This window comes from Otolemur garnettii, unplaced genomic scaffold (assembly GCF_000181295.1).
Source record: "Otolemur garnettii isolate 467f Iridium unplaced genomic scaffold, OtoGar3 scaffold00001, whole genome shotgun sequence".
NCBI lineage: Eukaryota > Metazoa > Chordata > Mammalia > Primates > Galagidae > Otolemur > Otolemur garnettii.
Window position 1 is genome coordinate 16,465,388 of NW_003852396.1, and position 24,347 is coordinate 16,489,734.

The 24,347-nt window shown below is 39.2% G+C and overlaps 1 protein-coding gene across 1 annotated transcript in view; it reads right to left on the reverse strand.

Moving 5' to 3' along the window:
• The window catches only part of CCDC81 (coiled-coil domain containing 81), a 45,929-nt gene that overhangs the window by 12,249 nt on the left and 9,333 nt on the right, over positions 1-24,347 (reverse strand). Inside the window, exons 4-11 of the mRNA XM_003781343.1 lie at positions 22,182-22,438; positions 20,264-20,343; positions 12,648-12,769; positions 10,830-10,944; positions 2,932-3,025; positions 2,171-2,317; positions 1,180-1,284; positions 15-187 (exon numbers count right to left, since the gene is read on the reverse strand). Coding sequence (XP_003781391.1) covers positions 15-187; positions 1,180-1,284; positions 2,171-2,317; positions 2,932-3,025; positions 10,830-10,944; positions 12,648-12,769; positions 20,264-20,343; positions 22,182-22,438 — 1,093 coding nt within the window. The remainder of the gene's footprint in view (positions 1-14; positions 188-1,179; positions 1,285-2,170; positions 2,318-2,931; positions 3,026-10,829; positions 10,945-12,647; positions 12,770-20,263; positions 20,344-22,181; positions 22,439-24,347) is intronic.

Genomic DNA, 24,347 nt, shown 5'->3' on the forward strand with positions numbered 1-24,347 from the left:
GTAGCTGAACTCACTCCTCTGTCAGTTGCACTTGCTCCAGACGGCCCATCAATTCTCTGTTTTCTCTCTCCTTTATTTCCTTTTCTCGTTTGTTGTCCATTTGTTTCAGGAGACTTTGAGAATATCCCTCTTGCTTAAAAGCATTAAGCTCAGGACTGAGTGGCCGTTTATCAAACAGATAGGATTTCTAGAATAAAAAAGAAGCAATTTATTTATGGTTGAATATCAAAAGACAAAAGTTAATGATTCAAAAGACTAAAATCAATCAGAAAATATTTCTTAATTGCTAATAGTTGCCCAGCCCCCAACACACTGACCAGCTGATGCTGTGGATAGCCGGAGTAGTATGAGTGTGGTCAAGAATGAAGCTGAGCTGAACTGACCAGGGCCCCATGTCTGAGGTAGAGATGGAAAAGTGCTCCATAGAGTTGGTCCTGACGTAGCACTTATAACAGGGAAGGAAGGGATTCCAAGTGGGTGCAACAGCATGATCGAGGACAGAGAAGACTCAGACACCGCCAGGGGCCTGGCCCTTCTAGACATGGTGACGCCAAGCTGCTGACTGTCTCTTTAAGATCCTGAGGCCAGACTTTAGTACACTGCCCTCCACCACCCACCCCAGGTCCTGGTTAAGAATTACTGCAATTGGCCAGGCACCAGTGGCTCAGGCCTGTAATCCTAGCACTCTGGGAGGCTGAGATAGGAGCATCGCTTGAGCTCAGGAGTTCCAGACCAGCCTCAGCAAGAGCGAGACTCCTCCATTTTTCTCTACTAAAAATAGAAAAATAAGCTGTGTGTTGTGGCAGGCGCCTGTACTCCCACTACTCAGGAGGCTGAGGCAGAAGGATTACTTGAACCCAGGAGTTTGAGGGTGCTGAGAGCTAGGCTGACACTATGGCACTCTAGCCTGGGTGACAAAGTGAGAATCTGTCTTAAAAAAAAAAAAAATGCTGTATTTAACAAGGGTTGCAATGACTTTGGGAGCCCATAGTATGTTGCGAATACGAACAGTGTGGGGGCTGACACTGGACAATGCCTCCCCTAGAAAAAGCTTCAGACCGTCACCCACTTTTCAACTCTGCCACTTAAAAAATGGCACAGCCTGCAATTTAGGGAGTGGATTCAAACTCCCAGAGATGGGGAAGGTGTTAGCAATAGAAATTTTTAAAAGATTCTTACATAAAATTCAGGTTTCTCATTCTTGTGGCTTCTCATAGCTTCAGCAACTCCAAGATTATAGGCAGCAGTTTTCTGATTCCGCTCTCTAAGAGCCACATTTCTTATCTATTGCAAAAAAACTTAATTTTTAATTATACAATGTAATACAGACTTTAAAATTTCTGATTCTATTACATTAAAATAATCCAACCAAGGTAGAAACCACTGCCTTTTCTACTATTCTGGGGCTTTAGGCAGCACTACTACAGAGATATTAAGAAGAAACAGAAGATTTTATCACAAATGCAGAAAAGGTAGTGGGGTCACTTATTGGAAGCACAGAGATCTGGACAGAGAAAATGTGAAGGTGCCATTCTGTCTTTGTTTGATTGGGATAGGCCATGAATCTGAAGGATAAGAGCCTTGACCAGAGTTATAGTTTATCAGAAATCAAAAATAAAGCAATAAAAATCCAGAAATTCCACCTTTAAAATTCAGTTCTTATAGGTGAAAAATCAGTGATATGTACAAACATTCAATACACACATACTCATCCCAGTGTTGTTTATTTATTTATTTTTTTTTTTTTTGAGACAGAACCTCAAGCTGTCCCCCTGGGCAGAGTGCCGTGGCATCACAGCTCACAGCAACCTCCAACTCCTGGGCTCAAGTGAGTCTCCTGCCTCTGCCTCCCAAGTAGCTGGGACCACAGGCACCCGCCACAACGCCTGGCTATTTTTTGGTTGCAGCCGTCATTGTTGTTTGGCGGGTCCGGGCTGGGGATTCGAACCCGCCACCTTAGGTGTACATGGCTGGCACCTTAGCTGGTTGAGCTATAGGCGCCGAGCCAGTGTCGTTTATTATTAATGGAAAACTTGGACACAAGTTTTAGTTCAGATCCATGATCAGATACAGTATAATACAAACATTTAGTGGAACATTTTCAAAGGCATTTTATAATCGTGTTCTACTTTTCTGTATCAAACACTTTTTAACCAAGGTGTTGGACTACCTGGTCTCTGAAAAGAGCTTCCTGGTCTTTCAACATCTGATACTGCTGTATGACCTGCTCGTCTTCTATCTCTCTCCTCCTTCTCTCCTCTGCGAAGTACAACGGATTATTTCGTTGTGCTCGTTGCAAACATACATAGCACATTTCCTGCAATCCCAATTTCAGGACAAAAATATTTTTACAATTTACTATTTTGCCTTCACCTTCCCTTCAAGGCTCTCCAAACGCTAGGTGCATCAAGAAACACACTTTATAAAGGACACATTAGTGACAATTAGCAAAATGAGATTTGTAGAGTGGACCCCACAAATCATCTAAAAAATTTACTGAACTCTCACCTGATCAGCAGCGATTATCGCAACCAAAAATCAAAATCTCAAAAAGAGATTTCCCCACCCTATTTCTGTTAACTAGTAGAATTTGACTGGTAGATAAATTTACTACGGTTAAGTTTTTGGTTCTGAGTTTTTAAGCCATACCAAAATACCACATACGTGGGTCACTATGAAAGTTCTGAGACAGTGGTCCATTGTTTCAGCATCTTCACCAGTACAGGTTCCAACTTGCTCAGCTTGTCGGTATTGCTGGGAGGGCCTCATTTGTTTCCATCTGTGTGAGTTTTGTGTTTCTTGATTTTTGTCTATCTCAAAACTTTCATAATGACTGATGCATTATAATTAAGAAAGATTCTAAGAATTCTGTTTAGGAAACAACTTTGAATGATATCCTGACTGGGCTTTGTCTGTTTGGAGACACAGTACCTGTCCTGCCCTTTGGTGGTCCTGGCAAGCGGGGGCTGGAGATGTTCTGGGCTTCATTTCATTGTCATTTTTCAGACAACCAGGAGATGATAAGCTGTAAAAACAATGTGACTTTAATTAACGTTTAATACAATCTGACCTGCAGAGCAATGATGACTTTGAAGCAAGTATAAATACAAGATAAGAAAAATATCTCAGTGATTTACTTCAGAACAGTTACATGTGTGGAGGTTAAGAACCTGAACTTTGTGTCAGATAAAGCTGGGTTTGCACTCCAGCTATGCTGCTTACAAGCTAACTGATGTGAGATGAACTCTACAATGTCAGAGTGGACAATGTCAGATACCGGTTCTGTGAAAGAGGGATGAAATTTAATCATTCCACAAAAATGTATTGAGTCTGCACCAGATGTACTGCCCTAGGCACAGGAAAAACAGTGAAAAACAACACACACACACACACACACACACACACACAGAGAAATCCCTGTCCTTGTGGAATTAACACTCCGATGGGGATTGACAGCCAATGTCAAGATAAATAGGTCAACTCTATAGTATGTTCCACGATGGTAAATGACATGCAATGCTGCGGGAAAGGAGTGTTAGATTATAAATATGTGTAGAATGGCCAGGAATGCTCTTACCAAGAAGGTGACATTTCAGTTAATACCTAAAGAAAGTAGGAGAGCTACAGTGTAGATACTTTATGAAAAAAGACTTTTCAGGTGAGCAAAAGAGGGCAAAGACCTTGAGATGCAAGGTGCCTGTGCTCAGTGTGGTGGAGGAGCTGAGTTATGGGTGAGAAGTAGGAGAGAGGTTGGAGACAAGACAGGATCTTAGAGGCATGGTAAGGACTTTGGCTTCTTCTCTGAGCGGGTATGGGAAGCCACTGAGGTGTCTAAACAGTGGAGGAGATCATCTAACTCACATTTAAAGGATTACTTTGGATGCAGTGTTGAAAATAAACTGAATAAAGACAACAGCAGTGGCAGGAAGAACAATTCGGACTACAGGAATAACTTGAGAGAAAAGAAAACGTGGCTTGAACCAGGATGATAGAAGTAGGGATGGTAAGAAGTAGCTGCGTTCTGGATATATGCTGAAGATAGAGCTGACAGAATTTTCAAACTGGACACGAGTGTTTTTGTTTCCTCTTCAGGCCAGTGACCTTGAGCATGTTTCCAGCCAGGACCTCCTAGGTATGGGAAACATTGTCCCATTCTCTTGACTTCACAGAATCTTCCCCTTGTCAGAGACCAAGAACTGAGCCCACACCAGGTGTGAATATGGTTCCCAGCACTGCCCAATGGCCTAGGAAAAGGAATATTAAACATTGATGGAAAGAAGAGTTCGTAATGATATAACCTGAAAGTCACAAAAAACATGCAACAGAGAGAGGTACACACGGGAGAAACTTTTACACAAGATGAATTCTCAAAGCAACATTGCTAAGCTTTTAAAGCACTCCAGAACCAGAGTAACTCTGTAAGCAGACCCAACAAACGACGCGAATCACACCCAAGGAGAGAAGCAAGGAAGCAACTAGTGGTAGAAAGAAACTTCCAAGGAAGCGTCATTCAAATTCTCAGAGGTAAAGATGGAGCCGGCAAGAGCAGGCGCATAATGAAAAAGAGAACGTATTCTGTATTTTGAAAATATAATAAAATATATGGCATACAAAAGATAAAATATATCATATTCACGTTTTATCTCAATAAAGGGAAAAACAGTCCAGCATGGTTTACCTAATACTGGTATTAATTTAATCAGAAAACAGAACTGACAGCATCATATAAAAAGCAGCACAGAGATAAAAAATGACAACATAAAAAAATAAGTTGAGAAATACAGAACAGATTCAGAAGCTCAAATATACATTTAAGAGGAGTGCTGAATTTATAGGATAAAGGGAATGGCAAAGAACAATATTCTTGAAGATAATGGATAGAAATGTTTCAGAAAGTCATGACTCCTAAGAATAGTCAAACGCAGAGCATTAAGAAGGAAGAAAGACTCTTCAAAGCTACAAGAAACGATGGCAACCAGATTGACTCAGACTTCTTAGGACAACTGCCAAGGGGAAATGGGGCGGTATCATGCTGCAGGATGATAACTACGAGCCAACAACCAGCATTCAGGAGTGACAGGTTCAAAATTCACAATATGAATCTTTTTAAGCAATACAAAGATTAGACGTGCTGAAAAGACAGAGCTCCATCACAGGACGCACTTTGTTAAGAAGAAAAATGAACCCAGAGGAAGGGCAAGGATATAAGAAAGAATGTCGAGCAAAGAAACTGGTTAAATGTATTCACAAATCTAAATAATCACTGACCATAACACAAAAAAAAGTTATATACTTAAAAACAAATTGGAACAAAAGTTCTAAATGACAAAAATGCAGGTGGTTTGAAAGGTTAGAGTTTGAAGGAAATGGAAAGTATGTTAAAGAAATGTGGTCTATCCAACAGAAAGTAGAAAGGGGGGGAAATAAAGTTAGATGCATAGTAAATAGAAAATACAAAATAAGATGATAAAGATAGGTTCAAGTGCATTAGTAATTACAACTGAAAAACAAACCTTAGATTGAACTGAAAAAATTCTAATATAAGCTGTTTACAAGAGACACATAAAACAATAAAACGCACGTATACTGAGATAAAAAATAATAGCACGAAAAGGATATTCCAGGTAAATTCTAACCAAATGTTGCATAGTTAATCAGAACAACAGAAAATAAGGCAAAAATGTTGAGTAGAGAGAGAGGAGAAGATTTTATAATGATAAAAGGACTATCTACCAAAACTATATGCTTCATGGACTTAGGTGGAATTCAATGTATTGCTTAAGAAGCAAAAAGTGACAGAATTACTAAAAACTAAAAAATATATCATTACAGTAAAATATTGTTAGCATCTCTCTCAGAGAAAAAATGGCAAATACTTAAAAACTTGCAATACCTTATTCAATAAGATTTGGCATGTGTTTAAATATATGCAAATTTGCATCTAAGGAATAACACCTTTTCTTCACGTATACAGACAATTACTGTACAAATACTCAAGCCACAAAGAAAGGCTCAACAAATTACAAAGTTCCAAGTAACCAACACTGATGGAACCACAGTATAAAATAAGTAGACAACAAAAAAAAATCTCTGTTCATTTATTTAGAAACTTAAAAAAATAAAATACAAGTCTTCTAAATAACCAGTGGATTAAGTAGTGTATGAGTCTACAATCCCTTACAAAACACAGTTACTTTGCAAGTCCAGAACACAAATGCTATGAAGATTTGGTCTTTTTTTTTTGAGACAGAGCCTCAAGCTGTCCCACTGGGTAGAGTGCTGTGGCATCACAGCTCACAGCAACCTCTAACTCTTGGGCTCAAGCGAGTCTCCTGCCTCAGCCTCCCAAGTAGCTGGGACCACAGGCGTCTGCCACAACACCTGGCTATTTTTTGGTAGCAGCCATCATTGTTGTTTGGCGGCCCCAGGCTGGATTCAAACTGCCACCTTAGGTGTATGTGGCTGGCACCTTAGCCGCTTGAGCCACAGGCACCAAGCCAAGATTTGGTCATTTTTTGCAATATCTTATGTCATACTCATGTTTTTCCATTCTATCTTTTATTTCTTTGAACATTTTAGACATCTTATTTTATGTTTTGTACCTTTTAATGTTTAAGATCAAAATTCATGGGAGTTCAATTATTCCATGTTTTGTGTCTGATGCCTCTCATTATGCATTATGTGGCTTATTTACATATGGTCCTTGTAATTCTGCACTGTGACCCTATGTTTGGCCCAACTTAATCAGAAGTCATAGGAGCCTGGGTTGAGAATAAAATCTTCTAGAGCAGGGGTTAGCAAACGTTTCCAAAAAAAGGCCACAGAGTGAATATTTTAGGCTTGAGGGCCATACCATCCCTAACACAACTAGCAGGTATAGATAATAGGCAAGCAAATGGGCATGGCTGTGTTCCAATAAAACTTTATTTACAAAATCATGTGGTGTACTGGATTGACTCTCAGTTGCACCTCTTTCAGAAGATTTAGACCACCATATTGCTGAACATAGAACACTTTACTTTTTAATAACTTCTTTTAAGCTTTAAAACCTAGGGCGAGAGGGAATTCTGATTGATTCTCATCATTTGACTTAAATAACCTGTCAGATGCAACTGAGATAAGAAGATGATAATAAATGTCACATTTCTGAATGCTATGCTCCAAAAGGATTCATTTGTATTTTTAAAAGTCCTCTAAATTGGAGTGAAAATTTCAGAGATTTGCCTGCCATTATTTGCCTTCAGCACCAGCCAACCTGAACTTTCCACAGTGGACCCCGTTTTGCTCAGTGGGGCCACTTTCCCCCAGCTACCCAACCCAAAGTCTGGGGTCATGTTTGAATCTTCCATTTTCTCAGCCCCTCTTAATTAACTAATCACCAAACCCTGCTGATTCTTTCTCCTAAACAGCCAAATCTAAAACTTTCTCTCCATCTGATCTGTTTCACACCTTATTATTTTTCCCCAGACCAGTTGTACTCAATTCTTAAGCAATCAAAGTCCTACTCACCTTAGTTTAAACAAATCCCACTCAAACCCCAATACGTAAAACAGAAAAAAACCCACACACACTCCAGTGGAAGTGAAGAAATAGAGGGCAGAGTCCCACCCCCATATTACCTCACTCTCACCCTCTGAGATGGCTCTCAAGGCCTTCTGCACAGCCCTAGAGTCATTTGTTGGAACAAGTAGCCTAGACTACTGCCTTAATCTTTTACCTTGTGCCAAATCTTTCCATTTTATTATGCCTCTTCCCCTGCAGCACTAACCCTATCACTCAAAATCATTCCTTACTCTTTCAAAATGAAAATGTAATCACATGCTGACAACCCCAAACATGGTGTTTGGGGACTTGGACAGCTTGGTAAATTGGACAGGATATGTTTTAAACTTCCGTGCACTAAATTATACAGAAACAAAATTAAAAAGAAAAAAAAAGTGGAAAAATATTAAAAACATATACAGCAGAAAACTATTAATACTTATGTATAAAGTTCTCTTTATAAGAAATACAACCTGTTGGCCCAGCATGATGGCTCATGCCTGTAATCCTAGCACTCTGGAAAGCCCAGGCAGGTGGATTGCTGGAGCTAAGAAGTTTGAGACTTGCCTAGTAAGAGCAAGACCCTGTCTTTACTAAAAGTAGAAAAAATTAGCCAGATGTTGTGGCAGTGACTTTAGTCCCAGCTACTGAGAAAGCTGAGGCAAGAGGATCACTTGAGCCCAAGAGTTTGAGGTTCTGTGAGCTATTATGACTCCCGGGCATTCAAACCAAGGGTGACAGAGTGAGACTCTGTCTCAAAATTTAAAAAAAAAAAAGAAAGAAAAAAGAAATACTTTTTTCTAGGAAAAAGTGAAATAAACCTCCCAATAGAAAAAGGACACAGAATTCAAAAAACAAAATACCTAAAAAAAAAAAAAAAGCCAAGCATTGTGGCAGGCTCCTGTTGTCCCAGCTACTAGGGAGGCTGACACAAAGGAATAGCTTGAGCCCAAGAGTTTGAGGTTGATGCGAGCTATGATGCCACAGTACTCTACCCGGGATGACAAAGTGAGACTCTGTCTTAATGAAAAAAATAAAAAACCTATAATTGCAAAAGAAGAACTAAAAATGACTAGGAAATACAAATATGAAACTACTGGAAATTTTAAAAACACAAATTAAAATAATAATGAAATACCTCATTTCACCTTTGACAGAATTATCTCTTGAAGTACAATGTCCAATATTAACAAAGCTATAGAACAAATAGCAATCTTCTGATAGCACCGCTACTAGGAAGACGATTTGTTACAACTTTCCAGAAGATAATTGGCAGTGTGTATCAAAGGCATAAAAACTGGGCTCACTCCTTATCTCTGAAATTTAACTTTAAATTTTATATCCTGTGATCTACTCAGATGTGTGTGAAGAATTATGTGTAATATATTTGTCACACCATTATTTATAATGTAAAAGAACCAGAAACAAACTAAATGTCCAACAGAAGACTGGTTATACAAAATATTTAATCTTTCATTTACATAATGTACAATCATCTGTTAATGTTTTGGAATATTTAAAACAATATGGAAATTTTCACCATTTATTATAAGTTTAACAAAAGTTCATACAATATGATTTCAATTTTATCTAAAATGTATATATGTTTCAAGTATAAATATATGTATACAAGCAGTCCCCAAGTTACGGACATCAACTGACATATGATTCACACTTATGAACAGAGGTTATTACAGGCAATAGGCAAAAGTACCTGTTCCAATTTAGACATAAAATTAACAAACACAAACCTACAGAACCTATCTCATTTGTAACCCGGGGACTGCCTGTATACTATAATATATGCTTGGAAATAAAAGTCGTATACCATAATGGTAACAGAAAATTTCCTCTATGTAGAGAGGTTATTGGTGATTTTTTTGTAACTGTTACTTTTTTGTGTTTTCAAAATTTCTATAAACATGCACTATTTTAGTTATCAGTACACAAAACACTTTTTGGTCAACTTCTATGAGAAATCTTCACTAACCATCCCCCTCAACAATGAGTTCCTCCCTCCTCTTGCCAGCGTCTGAACTTTCGTTGTCTTCATAACATGAATTATTTCTTTAGTGTCAAGTCTCCCTACAGGACCATAAGTTTATCCATGAAACAGATACATTTGTAACCCCTTCATATTTTGAAATTTTTTTAAAAGACTATAAGTTTTATGAAAGTACGTTGATATGCCTTTAGCTCCATAGTTTCAGGGGTTGGAATAGTGCCTGGCACACTGGTGCTGAATGTTTATTAAACAGAACTGAATTCCAAAGCCTAATTCTGAAACTAATTCTCAATTATCTTTCATAGCAGTGAGATCATTTTTTAAAAAGCTGGCCTACAGTTTTTAATATAACTTTAATATTCTAAAAAGTACATAAATTACACACATATCTGATAAATTGTGGCACATAAATAAATTGAACACTCACAGCACAAAGCAAAGTACAGAGCTGGATGTTCAATGAACTCATGAGTAGGGTTGACTGATTTGAGGTTTTAAAAAGTCTCCTACTCAGGGCGGCGCCTGTGGTTCAAAAGAGTTGGATGCCGGCCCCATATGCCAGAGGTAGCGGGTTCAAACCTGACTCTGGCCAAAAAAAAAAGTAGAAAAAAAAGGTCTCCTACTCAAAGAGAAAAAGATAAAATATAAATCTTTTTTAGCTGGGCACAGTGGCACACAGCTTTAGTCCCAGCTTCTCAGGAGGCTGAGGCAGGAAGATTGCTTGCACCCAGGAGTTGGAGGTTGAAGTGAGCTATGATGATGCCTCTGCACTCTAGCCTGTGTGACAAGAGTGAGACCCTAACTTAAAAAAACAAAAATCTTTTGATCTAACCTTGTAGAAGACTTGGCCTGATAAATTATACTACATGCATTCATTCAAAGAATGTTTACTGAGAACTAATTTCAGACAGCTGCCACTCCTAAATTAGTTCTCAGTATGAAACTGTCACATCATAATATGCAAGCACTCAGAAAACAAGGAAAGTTGTGTAGATTATCCCAAGTCCTCAGGGAAAGTTGGGTGTTCCCACCTCTGTGCTATTTTGTTTCTGCTTCTGTCATAACATATATCCCACCAAATTGTAATTTATCTCTCTGCCTATGTCTGGCTTTCCCACTAGACTATGAAGCTTGGTCATCTCTTTTACTGCCATCACCTAGTACATTGAATGTTCTCAAGAACATTGAATAAATGAACAAATGAACAATTACTAAAATTTCCTGCATCAAGAAATGACTCAAAAATACATCAAATATAACAGAAAAAATGTCAGAGCATTACCGCGCAGGGTTCATAATCTTCCCACCACTCCCAGTTCTCTCTAACTTGCCAACATCTGTCACTTTGGCAGGGGAGTTAGTTAGTCCATCTTGAGGTCTCTTGGGTGATGAGATCTCTGGAGAATAAAGAACAAATGGAAATAAGTTTCAGCTTTCAAACCACTAACTGGATAGTTTGTACTTAACACAGACAAATTTTGACTATCTTTACCAAAGGAAATTCTCATATGAGATACACTTTCTTACCTTTAAATGATTGTCTCTTATCCTACTGTATCATAAAAAGTGTTTTTGCTGTATGTATGCAAAGAAAGCACTGTGCTAAGCATTTAGAGGCTATGAAGAGGTAAAGATCTTTCCATAGATACACAATAGTTGAAGAGAAAAATAAGATATAAACAAGAATATGAGAACTCCCATTTGTGGAGGTCTCCTCACCTGCCAACAGGGCTGAGTGCTTCAGTGTAGATAGTAACTTAGGACAATGATGCAAAGTGTCTAAATCCCGAATATATGTTACAGTCTTTAAGGGTCTGACATGTTCGGCAAAGAGGGAAGCCACTTCAGAATTCAACAATAAGAGAAGCTTTCGTGGAGGAAGTGAGATGTGAAAAGAAAACTGAATAGGACTCAGATACACTGAATGGAAGGGAAGAACGTGTTGGACTGAAGGAAAAGGATGAACAAAGGGACAAAGCTGGAGAAGGGCAGGCACATCAGAGAATGTGGATAGACGATCTTTCCCAAAGAAGGGGTCTGTGTGGGGCACAGTGGAAAACAAAGCTAAAGAAATGAAAGCACCTGACTCTTAAGCTGAAAGTTTATATGCACTCTTCTGGCCACACACCGAAGACCAACATCCACATGCCAGTGTTGATCCATTGGTATACTTTGTTTTGTTACTATATCAACAAAAGTTGTCAACATTTAGCAATCAATAGATTTCACATTTAAAGTCAGGAACTCTGAGGAGGGCCTAGTGGCTCACACCTGTAATCCCAGCACTTGGGAGGCTGAGGCAGGTAGACTGCCCAAGCTCACGAGGTCAAGACCAGCCTGAGCAAGAGGGAGACTCTGTCTCTAAAAATAATAATAATAAATAGCCAGGTGTTGTGGCAGGGGCCTGTAGTCCCAGCTACTGGGGAGGCTGAGGCAAGTGAATCACTTAAGCCCAAGAGTTTGAGGTTGCTATGGCATGGCACTCTACCGAAGGCAACAAAGTGAGACTCTGTCTCAAAAAAAATAAAAATAAAAAATAAACAAAGTCAGGAACTCTGCTTCTTTTGGAAAATCAGAAGAGTTGATGCTACTTGGGCTACATTTCCACTAAGCAATAATCTGTTACAAGAACAATCCTCACACTGTGGTCTGACAAGCCCCAAGAGTCCTGGGACCCTTTCAGAATGTCTTCTAAGTCCTAGGATTTTCTTCATATGCTTAAGCTAAAACAACCTATCACAACTGCAGACAGGTGTGAGAATCTAGCTATCTTCTACAGATATGAAAGATGTCAAACTGCCCCTTTATTTTTCATTAAAAAATGTTATTTAGGCTAATATGTCTCCCCGTCATCTTATGTCCAGCGCACATCCTGCATTTATGTTACCTGCCTGGGCCCTGAAGGCATCTGACTTTTGGCACCTGTAAGCAGTGGGGAGCCAACAAACAGGTGATAATCTAAGAGCCTGAGAGTCTTAGGGTAATGTAGTTCAGGTGGGATACAGCATTCTCAGAATAGATGACACTTGTTAGAGTGAGATATGGCCAGGCTCATAAGCAGTAAAGAGTCACAGTTTACACCCTGAATCCACTGGCCTACCTCTAATGCCTTCGTCTTTGCTGAACTTGTCTTTTAACTTGAACTTCCTTTGTCTCTCCTCTTCATCTTCTTCTATGATGGTCTCCATAGGTGATTTGTTCTCCATCTCCTTGAGCTCAATCCTGGGAATAAGCCAAGATGTTTGTTCACTGCACAGCAACTGAATAGAGGACTGCATGAACTCTCAATTTTGGGAAGCAACTAAACTAGCTCATTGATTCTGAAATAATCCCATTTCCTTCAGGAGGTGAGTGCTTTGATTAGCTGAGTACATGCCATGGACTCACTCTCTCTGAAGCTATGTCTGGGAGCTGACCCAGACCTTTCCTTTCTACACTATAGGCTCAAAATCAACTTGTATATAGAGAACTTGCTTTGAAGGCCTTGATTTAAGTTTTTGGTTTTGGTTTCAGTTTGAATTTTTCTATATCCTTTCTAATTCTCTAATCAGATGTCATAAGGATGATACAGTAAAAGGCAGTTTCTGGATAGTTTGAAGGCAAGGATTCATAGCATAGTAGACAGAGCATGCTCTGAAATGACCACTTCTCTTCTCCCTCCTTCTCTACTCTACTTCCCCATCTCTCCTCAGACAAAAATGAAGGACTTGCAAAAGTACAAATGGGGGAGAGGGGAAGTCTGTCCTGGGAGGGAGGGAGAATGTGTTCACTAGTGTGTGTAATTGGATGTTTTCTTTGGTCATATATGTGGGGGACCAGGTTGGAGTCAGAAGCAGAGGTGGAAGTATCTTCAGTAGATTCAGGGACCAACTTCACATAAACAAAACACCAACAATTGTTTTGAGTATTTAAGTCTTCCTGTGCATTTCTAGGCTCTCAAATTGCTAGGAGCCTCCACCTCTGTTCTTTAACTCACTACAATTATCATCTTTCTGGAATGCTTAAGCCAAAATATGTCAAAGGAGGCAGCAAAATGTGCTTTTCAAAACAATGAAAATGAAATTATTTTGAATCCAATTATTTATTTTTAGAGAGTTACGCAACGTGGTGCATCAGAAAAAATGCTAGAACAATCAAGAGCCATGTTTTATTTCTAGATTGTCCGCTCATTAGATGCGTAGCCATTTCATCTGTAAGATGAGGGGGTTGCACTAAGGCTTATTCTGGCTTTCACACTGGTTCTTTTGAGGTGAGTGTCAATCAGCTCTTCCAGGATAGGGTGGCTTCAAACTGACAAACACAGGAGATGCATCACTCAAAAAATATGAGAAAATAATAGTTAGGAACTGGTTGTTATTCCCCAAACTTCTTCCAGCTAAAATGGACAATGGTTAATGTAACAATAATTAAAATCAAGACCACAATTAAGGGTACACAACAAGTGAGTGATAGCCAAGCTGGAAATAAAACTCAAGTTTCCTGACTCCTATTTCAGTTTCTTAATAATGCAGCATATAGCTTCACTCATTTAAAAGAAAAATGAACAAAATTTAAATTACATTTGTATCTCTATAAAATAGAAAAAATTATAATACCTATGTCAGATGATTATAGTGAAAATTAAATATAGTGACTACTAACATCATCACCAAATAAGCTGCCCACCACCAGGGCCCATGGGCTACTATACCACAGAGAAGAGTCATGGCCTCCATTCAGGTTGAAGGCAGCATGAATGATCCATGAATGTGTCTTTGGGCATATTTAGCCACATCCTTTGGTACAGGAGAAGGAGGAAAGCCATCACTTGGAAGTCCTGTTTTGAGGGACTCCTCAAAACCTTAGGCCAGAGGCAGAGTAACTTAGAGCAAGAGGAAGTGAAAGGAAAATTAGGGCGAGGAAACAGATGAGGAAGAATCAGCAGAAAAATCCTGGCAACATGAAAAACCAGTCCAGAGCAACCCCTTCCAAGGGACCATGAGGTAGCTACTGCAGAGTATTCTACCTGTAAAGAAATGTTGGAAATGACAGAAGGGGAATTTAAAATACAGATGATGAAAACAATGAAAGAAATTGCTGAGAAAGTAGAAAATAACCAAAAGGAAATCCAAAAACAGAATCAAATAAGAGAAGAGCAATATGAAGAATATAGAAAGGATATATTACAGCTGAAGGAATTGAAGGGAATTCCTTAGGGAATTTAAAGATGCATTAGAAATTATCAACAACAGATTGGACCATGCAGAAGAAAGAATCTCAGAGGTAGAGGACAAAGCTCTTGAGATAACTCAGATAGTTAAAGAGGCAGAAAAAAGAGAGAGAGCAGAACATTCACTAACAGAACTATGGGACTTTATAAAGTGTTCAAACATATGAGTTATAGGTATCCCAGAAGGGGAAGAAGAATGGCCCAGAGGAATGGAAGCCATACTAGAGAATATTATAAATGACAATTTCCCAAATATCACCAAAGATTCTGACACACTCCTTTCAGAGGGATATCAGATCCTAGGTAGCCTCAACTCAAATAGAGCTTCTCCAAAGTCAAGACAAAAGAAAAGATTTTGCAAGCTGCCAGGAGTAAGCACCAATTGACTTACAGGGGTAAATCCATCAGGGTGACAGCAGACTTCTCTAATGAAACTTTTAAAGCCAGAAAACAATGGTCATCTACCTTTAATCTATTTAAACAAAACAATTTCCAGCCCAGAATTCTATATCCTGCTCAGCTAAGCTTTAAAATTGACAGAGAAATCAAATCTTTTACTAATATACAAACATTGAGGAAATTTGCCACAACAAGGCCAGCTCTACAGGTAACACTTTAATCTGTTCTACACACTGAACATCACAACAGACCACCAGCAAAGTAAGCACCCAGAAATTAAAAGACAGAATCTAGCTTCCACAATGATGTAAAATATAAAACTAAGCAATGGATTTTCACAAAATAAGATGAATAGAAGCTACCACATTTATCAATTATCTCAATAAATGTTAATGGTTTGAATTCCCCACTGAAGAGGCATAGGCTGGCTGCATTAAAAACACAAGCCATCCATTTGCTGTCTGCAGGAAACACACCTAACCTCAAAAGACAAATTAAAACTCAGAGTTAAGGGTTGGAAGACAATTTTTCAGACAAACGGAATTCAGAAGAGGGGTTGCAATTTTATTTTCAGATACACATGGATTTAAAATAACTAAAGTCAAAAAAGACAAAGATGAACACTTCATTTTGGTCAAGGGAAAAATATAACAAGAAGACATTTCAATTCTAAATACATATGCACCCAACTTAAATGCTCCCAGATTCTTGAAACAGACCTTAATCAGTTTGAGCAATATGATATCTTATAACACCATAATAACAGGGGACTTTAACATTTCTCTTACAGAGCTAGATAGATCCTATAAGCAGAAATTAAACAAAGATATAAGGGACTTAAATTAGACCCTAGAACAACTGTGCTTGACAGACGTTTATAGAACACTCCATCCCAAAGATAAAAAACATACATTTTTTTCATTGTCCCATGGAACATTCTCCAAAATTGATCATATCCTAGGACACAAACCTCAAAAGAATCAAAAGAATTGAAATTTTACCTTATGTCTTCTCAGACCACAAGGCATTAAAAGTAAAACTCAACTTCAACAAAAACGTTCAACCCCACATAAAGGCATGGAAATTAAACAGCCATATGCTGAATGACAGTTGAGTGCAGGAAGAAATAAAAGAGGAAATCATTAACTTCCTTGAGCATAACAACATGAAGACACAAGCTACCAAAACCTGTGGTATACACCAAAAGCAGTCCTGAGAGGAAAATTTATTGTTTTAGATGCCTACATCCAAAAAACAGAAAGAGAGCACATCAACAAACTCACAAGCCATCTTATGGAATTGGAAAAAGAACAATCTAAGCCTAAACCCAGAAGATGAAAAGAAATATCCAAAGTTAAATCTGAGATTAACAAAATTGAAAACAAAAGAATCATTCAGAAAATTAATGAAACAAGGAGTTGGTTTTTTGAAAAAATAAGTAAAATAGATAAACCTTTGGTCAGACTAACTAGAAATAGAAAAGTAAAATATCTAGTAACCTCAATCAGAAATGATAAAGGGGAACTAACAACTGATGCCACAGAGATACAGGAGATTATCTCTGAATACTACAAGAAACTCTATGCCCAGAAATTTGACAATGTGAAGGAAATGAATCAATATTTGGAATCATGCCCTCTCCCTAGACTTAGCCAAGAAGAAATAGATCTACTAAACAAACCAATTTCAAGCACCGAGATCAAAGAAACAATTAAAAATCTCCCAACAAAAATATGCCCTGGTCCAGATGGCTTCACACCTGAATTCTGTCAAACCTTCAAAGAAGAACTTCCCACACTGCAGAAATTATTCCAAAAAAATTGAGGAGGAAGGAATCTTCCCCAACACATTCTACAAAGCAAACATCACCCTGATACCAAAACCAGGAAGAGACCCAATTAAAAAGAACTTCAGACCAATTTCAACAAAATCCTAGGCAATAGATTACAGCTTATCATCAAAAAAGTCACACATTATAATCAAGTAGGTTTCATCCCAGGGATGCAAGGCTGGTTTAACATACGCAAGTCCATAAACATTATTCACCATATCAAAAGAAGCAAAAACAAAGACCATATGATCCTCTCAATAGATACAGAAAAAGCATTTGATAAAATTCAGCATCCTTTTCTAATTAGAACACTGAACAGTATAAGCATAGGTAGCACATTTCTTAAGCTGATCAAAGCCATCTATGACAAACCCACAGCTAATATTTTACTGAATGGAGTAAAACTGAAAGCTTTTCCTCTTAGAACTGGAACCAGACAAGGTTGTCCTCTAATCACCACTACTATTCAACATAATGCTGGAAATTCTAGCCAATACAATTAGGCAAGAGAAGGAAATAAAGGGCATCCAAATGGGAGCAGAGGAGATCAAACTCTCCCTCTTTGCTGATGATATGATCTTATACTTAGAGAACGCCAAAGATTCAACCACAAGAATCCTGAAAGTCATCAAAACTACAGTAATGTCACAAGATATAAAAATCAATGTCCATAAATTAGTAGCCTCTGTATACACCAATAACAGCCAAGATGAGAGGCTAACTAAGGACACAACTCCCTTCACCACAGCTTCAAAGAAAATGAAATGCCTAGGAATATACCTAACAAAAGAGGTGAAGGACCTCTATAAAGAAAATTATGAAACCCTAGGAAAAGAAATAGCAGAGGATATTAACAAATGAAACAACATACCATGTTCATGGCTGGGAAGAATCAACATTGTTAAAATGTCTATACTTCCCAAAGCAATCTACCGATTCAATGACATCCCTATTAAAATACCAACATCATACTTTCAAGACTTGGAAAAAATAATTCTTCATTTTGTATGGAATCAGAAAAGACCCTGTATAGCTAAGGCAGTTCTTAGTAATAAAAACAAAGCTGGGTGGGGACAGCATAGCAGACTTTAGGCTGTACTCCAAGGCCGTAGTGGTCAAAACAGCATAGTATGGGCATACAAATAGAGACATAGACATTTGGACTCAAATAAAAAACCAGGAAATGAAACTAACATCAAACTAGTCTTTAATAAACCAGACAAGAACATACAGTTGGAGAAAGACTCCCTATTCAATAAATGGTGCTGGGAGAACTGGATATCCACATGTAAAAGACTGAAACTGGACCTGCACCTTTCTCCACTCACAAAAATTGATTCAAGATGGATAAAGGACTTAAATTTAAGGCATGAAACAATTAAAATCCTCAAAGAAAGCATAGGAAAAACACAGAAGATATCAACCTGGGGAAAGACTTTATGAAGACTTCTGTAGCAATTGCAACAACAAAAATAAACAAATGGGACTTAATGAAACTGAAAAGCTTCTGTACAGCTAAGGAAACAACAACCAAAGCAAATAGACAATCTACAAAATGGGAAAGGATATTTGCATATTTTGAATCAGACAAAAGCTTGATAACTAGGATCTATAGAGAACTCAGATTAATCCACATGAAAAAAGCCAACAATCCCATGTATCAATGGGCAAGAGACATGAATAGAACCTTCTCTAAAGAAGACAAATGGTTAGCAAACATATGAAAAAATGCTCATCATCCCTAATTATTAGAGAAATGCAAATCAAAACCACCCTGAGATATCATCTACACCTAGAGAGAATGGCCCACATCACAAAATCTCAAAACTACAGATGTGGGTGTGGATTTGGAGAGAAAGGAACACTTTTACACTGCTTGTGGGACTGCAAACTAATACAACCTTTTTGGAAGGAAGTATGGAGAACCCTCAAAGAACTCAAGCTAGACCTCCCATTTGATCCTGCAATCCCATTAGCGAGCATCTACCCAGAAGGAAAAAAATCCTTTTACCATAAGGACACTTGCACTAGACTGTTTATCACAGCTCAATTTACAATTGCCAAATGTGGAAACAGCCTAAATGCCCACTAACCTAGGAACGGATTAACAAACTGTGGTATATGTACACTGTGGAATACTATGCAGCCATTAAAAAGGATGAAGACTTGGGCAGCACCTGTGGTTTAAAAGGGTAGAGCACTGGCCCCATATGCCAGAGATGGCAAGTTCAAACCCAGCCCCAGCCCAAAAAAAAGATGAAGACTTTATATTCTTTTTATTAACCTGGATGGAAATGGAACACATTATTCTTAGTAAAGCATCACAAGAATGGAGAAGCATGACTCCTATGTACTCAATTCTCATATAAGGAAAATTAATGACAATTAATGAGAGATTATCAATGACAATTTATGACAATGAGAGAAGAAGGCGGAGGTGGGGGAAAAGAAGAGCAGAGAGAAGGAAGGAGGGAGTGGAGGTGGGAGAAGGGAGAAAGAAGGAGGGAGGAGGGTAGGAGAAGGGAAGGGGAGAGGGAAAGAGGGGGGAAGGAAGAGCAGAGAGAGGGAAGGAGGGAGTGGGGGGAGAAGGGAGAGGGAAGGAGGGATGGGGGAGAAGGGAAGGGGAGAGGGAGGGGAGAGAAGGGAAGGGGAGAAGGAAAGGAGAAGGGGGTGGGAGAAGGGAAAGGAGAGGGAAGGAGGGAGGGGAGTGGGGTCTGGGTGTGTGACACACCTTTTGGGGGCAAGAAATAATTATAAGAGGGACTTTACCTAACAAATGCAATCAGTGTAACCTGGTTTCTTGTACCCTCAATGAATCCCCAACAATAAAAAAAAGAAATTAAATATAGCAGTGCATAGCCACCCACTGTGTTCATGGCACAAAGCTGTTCCTTTATTCTAATCTTATCTTTTTAACCCATTTAGTGGTAAAAATCTGAGCTCAGACAGGAAGTGGACTGGACTGCAGGAAGAGGAAGAAGGTAGTCAGGGGAAGTAGTGGATAGTAGGAGAAAGTCCAGCAGGTAAGAAGAATTTAACATTGCAGGGACGAAGGAGTTGGTAGGTGGTATCACAGAATTTCCAGGAAGCCAAGAGTAGTTTAAATAAAGGATATTCTAAACGTCTATTGTTAATTAACTACAGAAAGTGTAGCAGTAAACTCTTCTTTGCTGGTGCATTTAGAAAGGGAGAGGAGCTACAAAAAGCTGAGAAACTGATCAGCAGATCAGCAAGGAGAGCTGGTGGCCTGCAGGGACCCAAGCAGCATGGCACTCACCTTGGAAATGCAAGCCCACCGCTGAGCGGCTTCCTCAAGCCCTCTCTGCTGGAGATCACTGAGTCCACAGTGCCAGGCCTCTGGAGGACAGTGACAGAGACAGAGCAGGGTTACACCCAGGCTGTGGTTCAGGGCACAGACAAATGAGATATTACAGCTATCTCAAAGGCAAAGCTACCATGATACTTTTCATTGTCTTTGTTTAGTGCTTCAAGTTCCAAGCTTAAAATCCAATGAAGAATGATCTCATCTCATCAAACCAGTCACCATGGGGTGGGTAGTAGCAACAATACTGCCTTTTCTTAGAACATTTCCTCTTTGGAAATGGTCTGCAGAGTTGACAACTTCTTTTAGACATCTTTAAGAGAAGAGCAGACTTCCCAAAACTATCTGGAAAATGCGTGAGCTCTCTAATTTCACTCTTGGCCCAAATGACTCCAAAATTAGGCAGTTAAGAGAAGGGGTTTGGAGTCAGGTGGGCTTATATTCAAATCCCAACCTTGCTAACAGCTATGTGGCTTTATCCACAAGGTTTATGGGAAGAATAATAGATCCAATATATAGGACTTCTACAAGGTACTCTATGAAAGTAGCTAATACATAGTAAGCACTGAACAAATAGCTACTGTAATTTTTATATAAATTATATACATCATTACATTATTAGTAAAAAATAATATGTAAAATAGTGACATGTTTTGGCCAGGTGCAGTGGTTCACACCTATAGTCTCAGCTACTTGGAAGGCTAAAGCAGGAGGATCACTTAAGCCCAGGAGTTGGAGGCTGCAGTGAGCTTCGATGACACCACTGCACTCTAGCCAGGGTGACAGAGCAAGACTCTGTCTCAAGAAAAAAAAAAAATTAATTCTGCATGAATGCTATACCTTACAAAAGGCTTTGAAGGGAATTCTCAAAAACAAGTTTTAATATATTTCTAACAAAGCAGCATTGCTGAAATAAACTCTCAGTTTCCCAAGTATTTTTACAGAACTGCACTCAGGTTAAAGTTATGGGACATTTGAGAATAAATGATAACTCCCACTGCTTTACAACAGCCTCCCAAAACATGCAGAGTTAATGAGCTATTAGTAAATACTGGATTCGCTTGGAGCGCCTCTCCATCGGGCAGTTAAACTGGCTGCTACACAGCCAGGCCTTTCAGGACCCTTAATATGTGGCTGTGCTTCATGCCTCTGCCCAGGAGGGAGCTTGATACCATCAGCCTGCTTTAGCTTTCAAACCTTTCTTCACAAAGTATCTCCCAGGACTAGCTTTTTTACAAAATGTTCCTTAAAAATTATGCTTTAGAGTTCAGCAAGTAAAGGAAAATGTCATTTTCTCTTTTAAACATGCATTGAAGCCACAAAGCTCAATAGAATCTCTGAGAGGTAGAGATGAGCTAGCTACTCTGGCCTTGCTTGTGGATTTGCAAATCTTGCCTTGTGCTTGCATGGGGAAAAAGATTTTTCCCTGTGAGTGTTTCCATTTTCCACACACAGAGCTGGTGTCTCTCTTAGCAATCTGGAATGAAACCAGACTGTGTAGAAAACACTGAAAGCCTCGTCACACACAACTTCCATCTCCTAAACCCCTATTCCAAAGCTTCATGAAAGGAGACATGAGCGGAATTAGATGATATGCATAGCCTTTTCATTTAAAAATCAGGTTTTGGGGGCAGCACCCGTGGCTCAAGGGAGTGGGGTGCCAGCCCCATATACTGGAGGTGGCGGGTTCAAACCTGGCCCTGGCCAAAAACTGCAAAAATCAAGCTTTTGCTCTATGAGATAGAGAATTACACAACATTCTGTGGTAATTCAATTCATTCATATCAACTTTGTTAGTTCCCAGATTTATGTACCTAAGGCACATGACATATTCAATATTTCCTATTGATAGACTAGGAAAACATTAACTTACATTAGCTAAGGCTTTTGCCAAAGCCCCACTTCCGTCCATGGCACAAAGGAAGTCCTTATAAAATCTCATCTTCACTTTGCCATCTTTGATCACAAGGACCCCGATTCCTTTGAATGAAAACTCCACGATCTGTCTGATGGAAATGGATCGCGACAAGAAAAGCAACGTCTCCTTCACACATCCTTCCACTACATCCCTGTTGAATGGACTTTCCAGGGATATCAGGACAAAATTCAGTGGAACAACTGGGATATCACCTAGAGGAGAAAAAGACAGTTGGGAAAGGAAGAGATGATTACAATAAAGACACAAATAATTATCTGATTCTCGTTTAATACTGAAAAATAGAATTGTCCGTGTGAAGCCTCTAGTTGTATCCAATGTAATATTGTTACTGCTGACAGTTAACACAGGTAGTTATCAACACATATTAGTCAATAAAGTTTTCTTTAAAAGTATAAGGTTTTATGCTCAAAATAAGGACGATTCACGTCTACACACCACTGTAGACAAGCTGTTGGTTTTCTCTAGGACACATTTTTTTTTTTTTTTTGAGACAAAGCCTCAAGCTGTCCCCCTGGGTAGAGTGCTGTGGCATCACAGCTCACAGCAACCTCCAACTCCTGGGTTCAAGCGAGTCTCCTGCCTCCGCCTCCCAAGTCTCTGGGACAACAGGGACCTGCCACAAGGCCTGGCTATTTTTTGGTTGCAAGCATCATTGTTTGGCGGGCCCGGGCTGGATTCGAACCTGCCACCTTAGGTGTGTGTGGCTGGTGCCTTAGATACTTGCGCCACAGGCGCCGAGCCAAGACATCTTAATAATCAACCACTTCTCTTCATCAGAAGGTTTTCTAAAGTTTTCAGCCCCTTTACCTTTCACTGGGGCACTATTTGCCTGTCTCTACCAGTTATCACATTATTTTTAAATGATTGTAAATATCTACAGATGTTAAATGTTTTGAAAAGACAGTCACCTTCACTCGAAGTTCTTTGAGTGAAATTGGGTCTTACACAGAAGGGCATCAGACAGAATGACTTGCAGAATGTTTTTCCCCTCTACCCAGCCCACCCGTGACAATGCAAAGGAGTAAGATTACATCTGCTTGAAGGAAGCACTGGATCTATTCAACTAGAACAAATGTAAGAGCTGGGCAAGGTCCACAAGTCAGAAAGGGTGAAGAAGAAAGACTCAAGATGATGCAAAGGTCAAGGAGACAACAGAGGAACAGAACAGAGAGAAGCAGAGGGATTCTAAACATTGACTCAGCACGCATGAACTACAACCTTTCAAGTGTCCAACATGGCTGAGTGATGAGGATTGACAGCTCTACCAAACATGAGTTTCACTGTATCAGCCCCCCATCTCCTCCTGCACAGTTTAATAGTAGTTCTCTACCATCATCCTTCTTTTTCTTTTTATTAATATAGATTTCTTAAAAAAGAAAGCGATCTTGCCTGCCTTTGGATTCTCGCCCCTACCATTCTGTGCAATCTTACCCTCTGCCTCTTGCAATTCTGTGCAATCTTACCCACTGCCTCTGTGCAATCTGTCTTTAAACACACTCATCCCCACAAGGGCACTACCATGTCATGGTGGCAAGTCAATGGGTACTTTGCAAATCTCTCACAACCTCCCTGTAACTCCTGTTGTCCACACTCTCTTTTCTTTTGTATCCTTGACACCACTCTTGGTTCTCCAATTTTCCTCTTCCTTGGTCTCCTTTGCTGGTTTCTCTCCTACATCTGAGACGATACTAAGGTTGTTTCTTAAAAAAAAAAAAAAAATCAGGATTCTATCCTTGTCTGTCTCTTCTTTCTATATATCCTTTCCTGGGTAAACTTATCCAAATCTTGATGTCTAGTCTCTATCCCTCTCCTAAGCTCTAGAATCACCTCTACCTCAATATCCCTACAGTGATATTGAACATGTTCTAGGACCCCTGAGCATCAAATTCAACATGTTCAAAAGCAAACTTATTAGTTTATCCACCACCAAAACCCGCCTTTCCCCTTTATTCCCTATGGCAGCTATTGGAGAATACAGCTTCCATCTATTCTCCAAACAAGAACTCTTCTTAAATACCACCTTTCTCCTTTGGTACCCACCACTCTCAACATCATCAGTCGTATCCATCTATCAATTCTATATGTGAAACGTCCTATGAA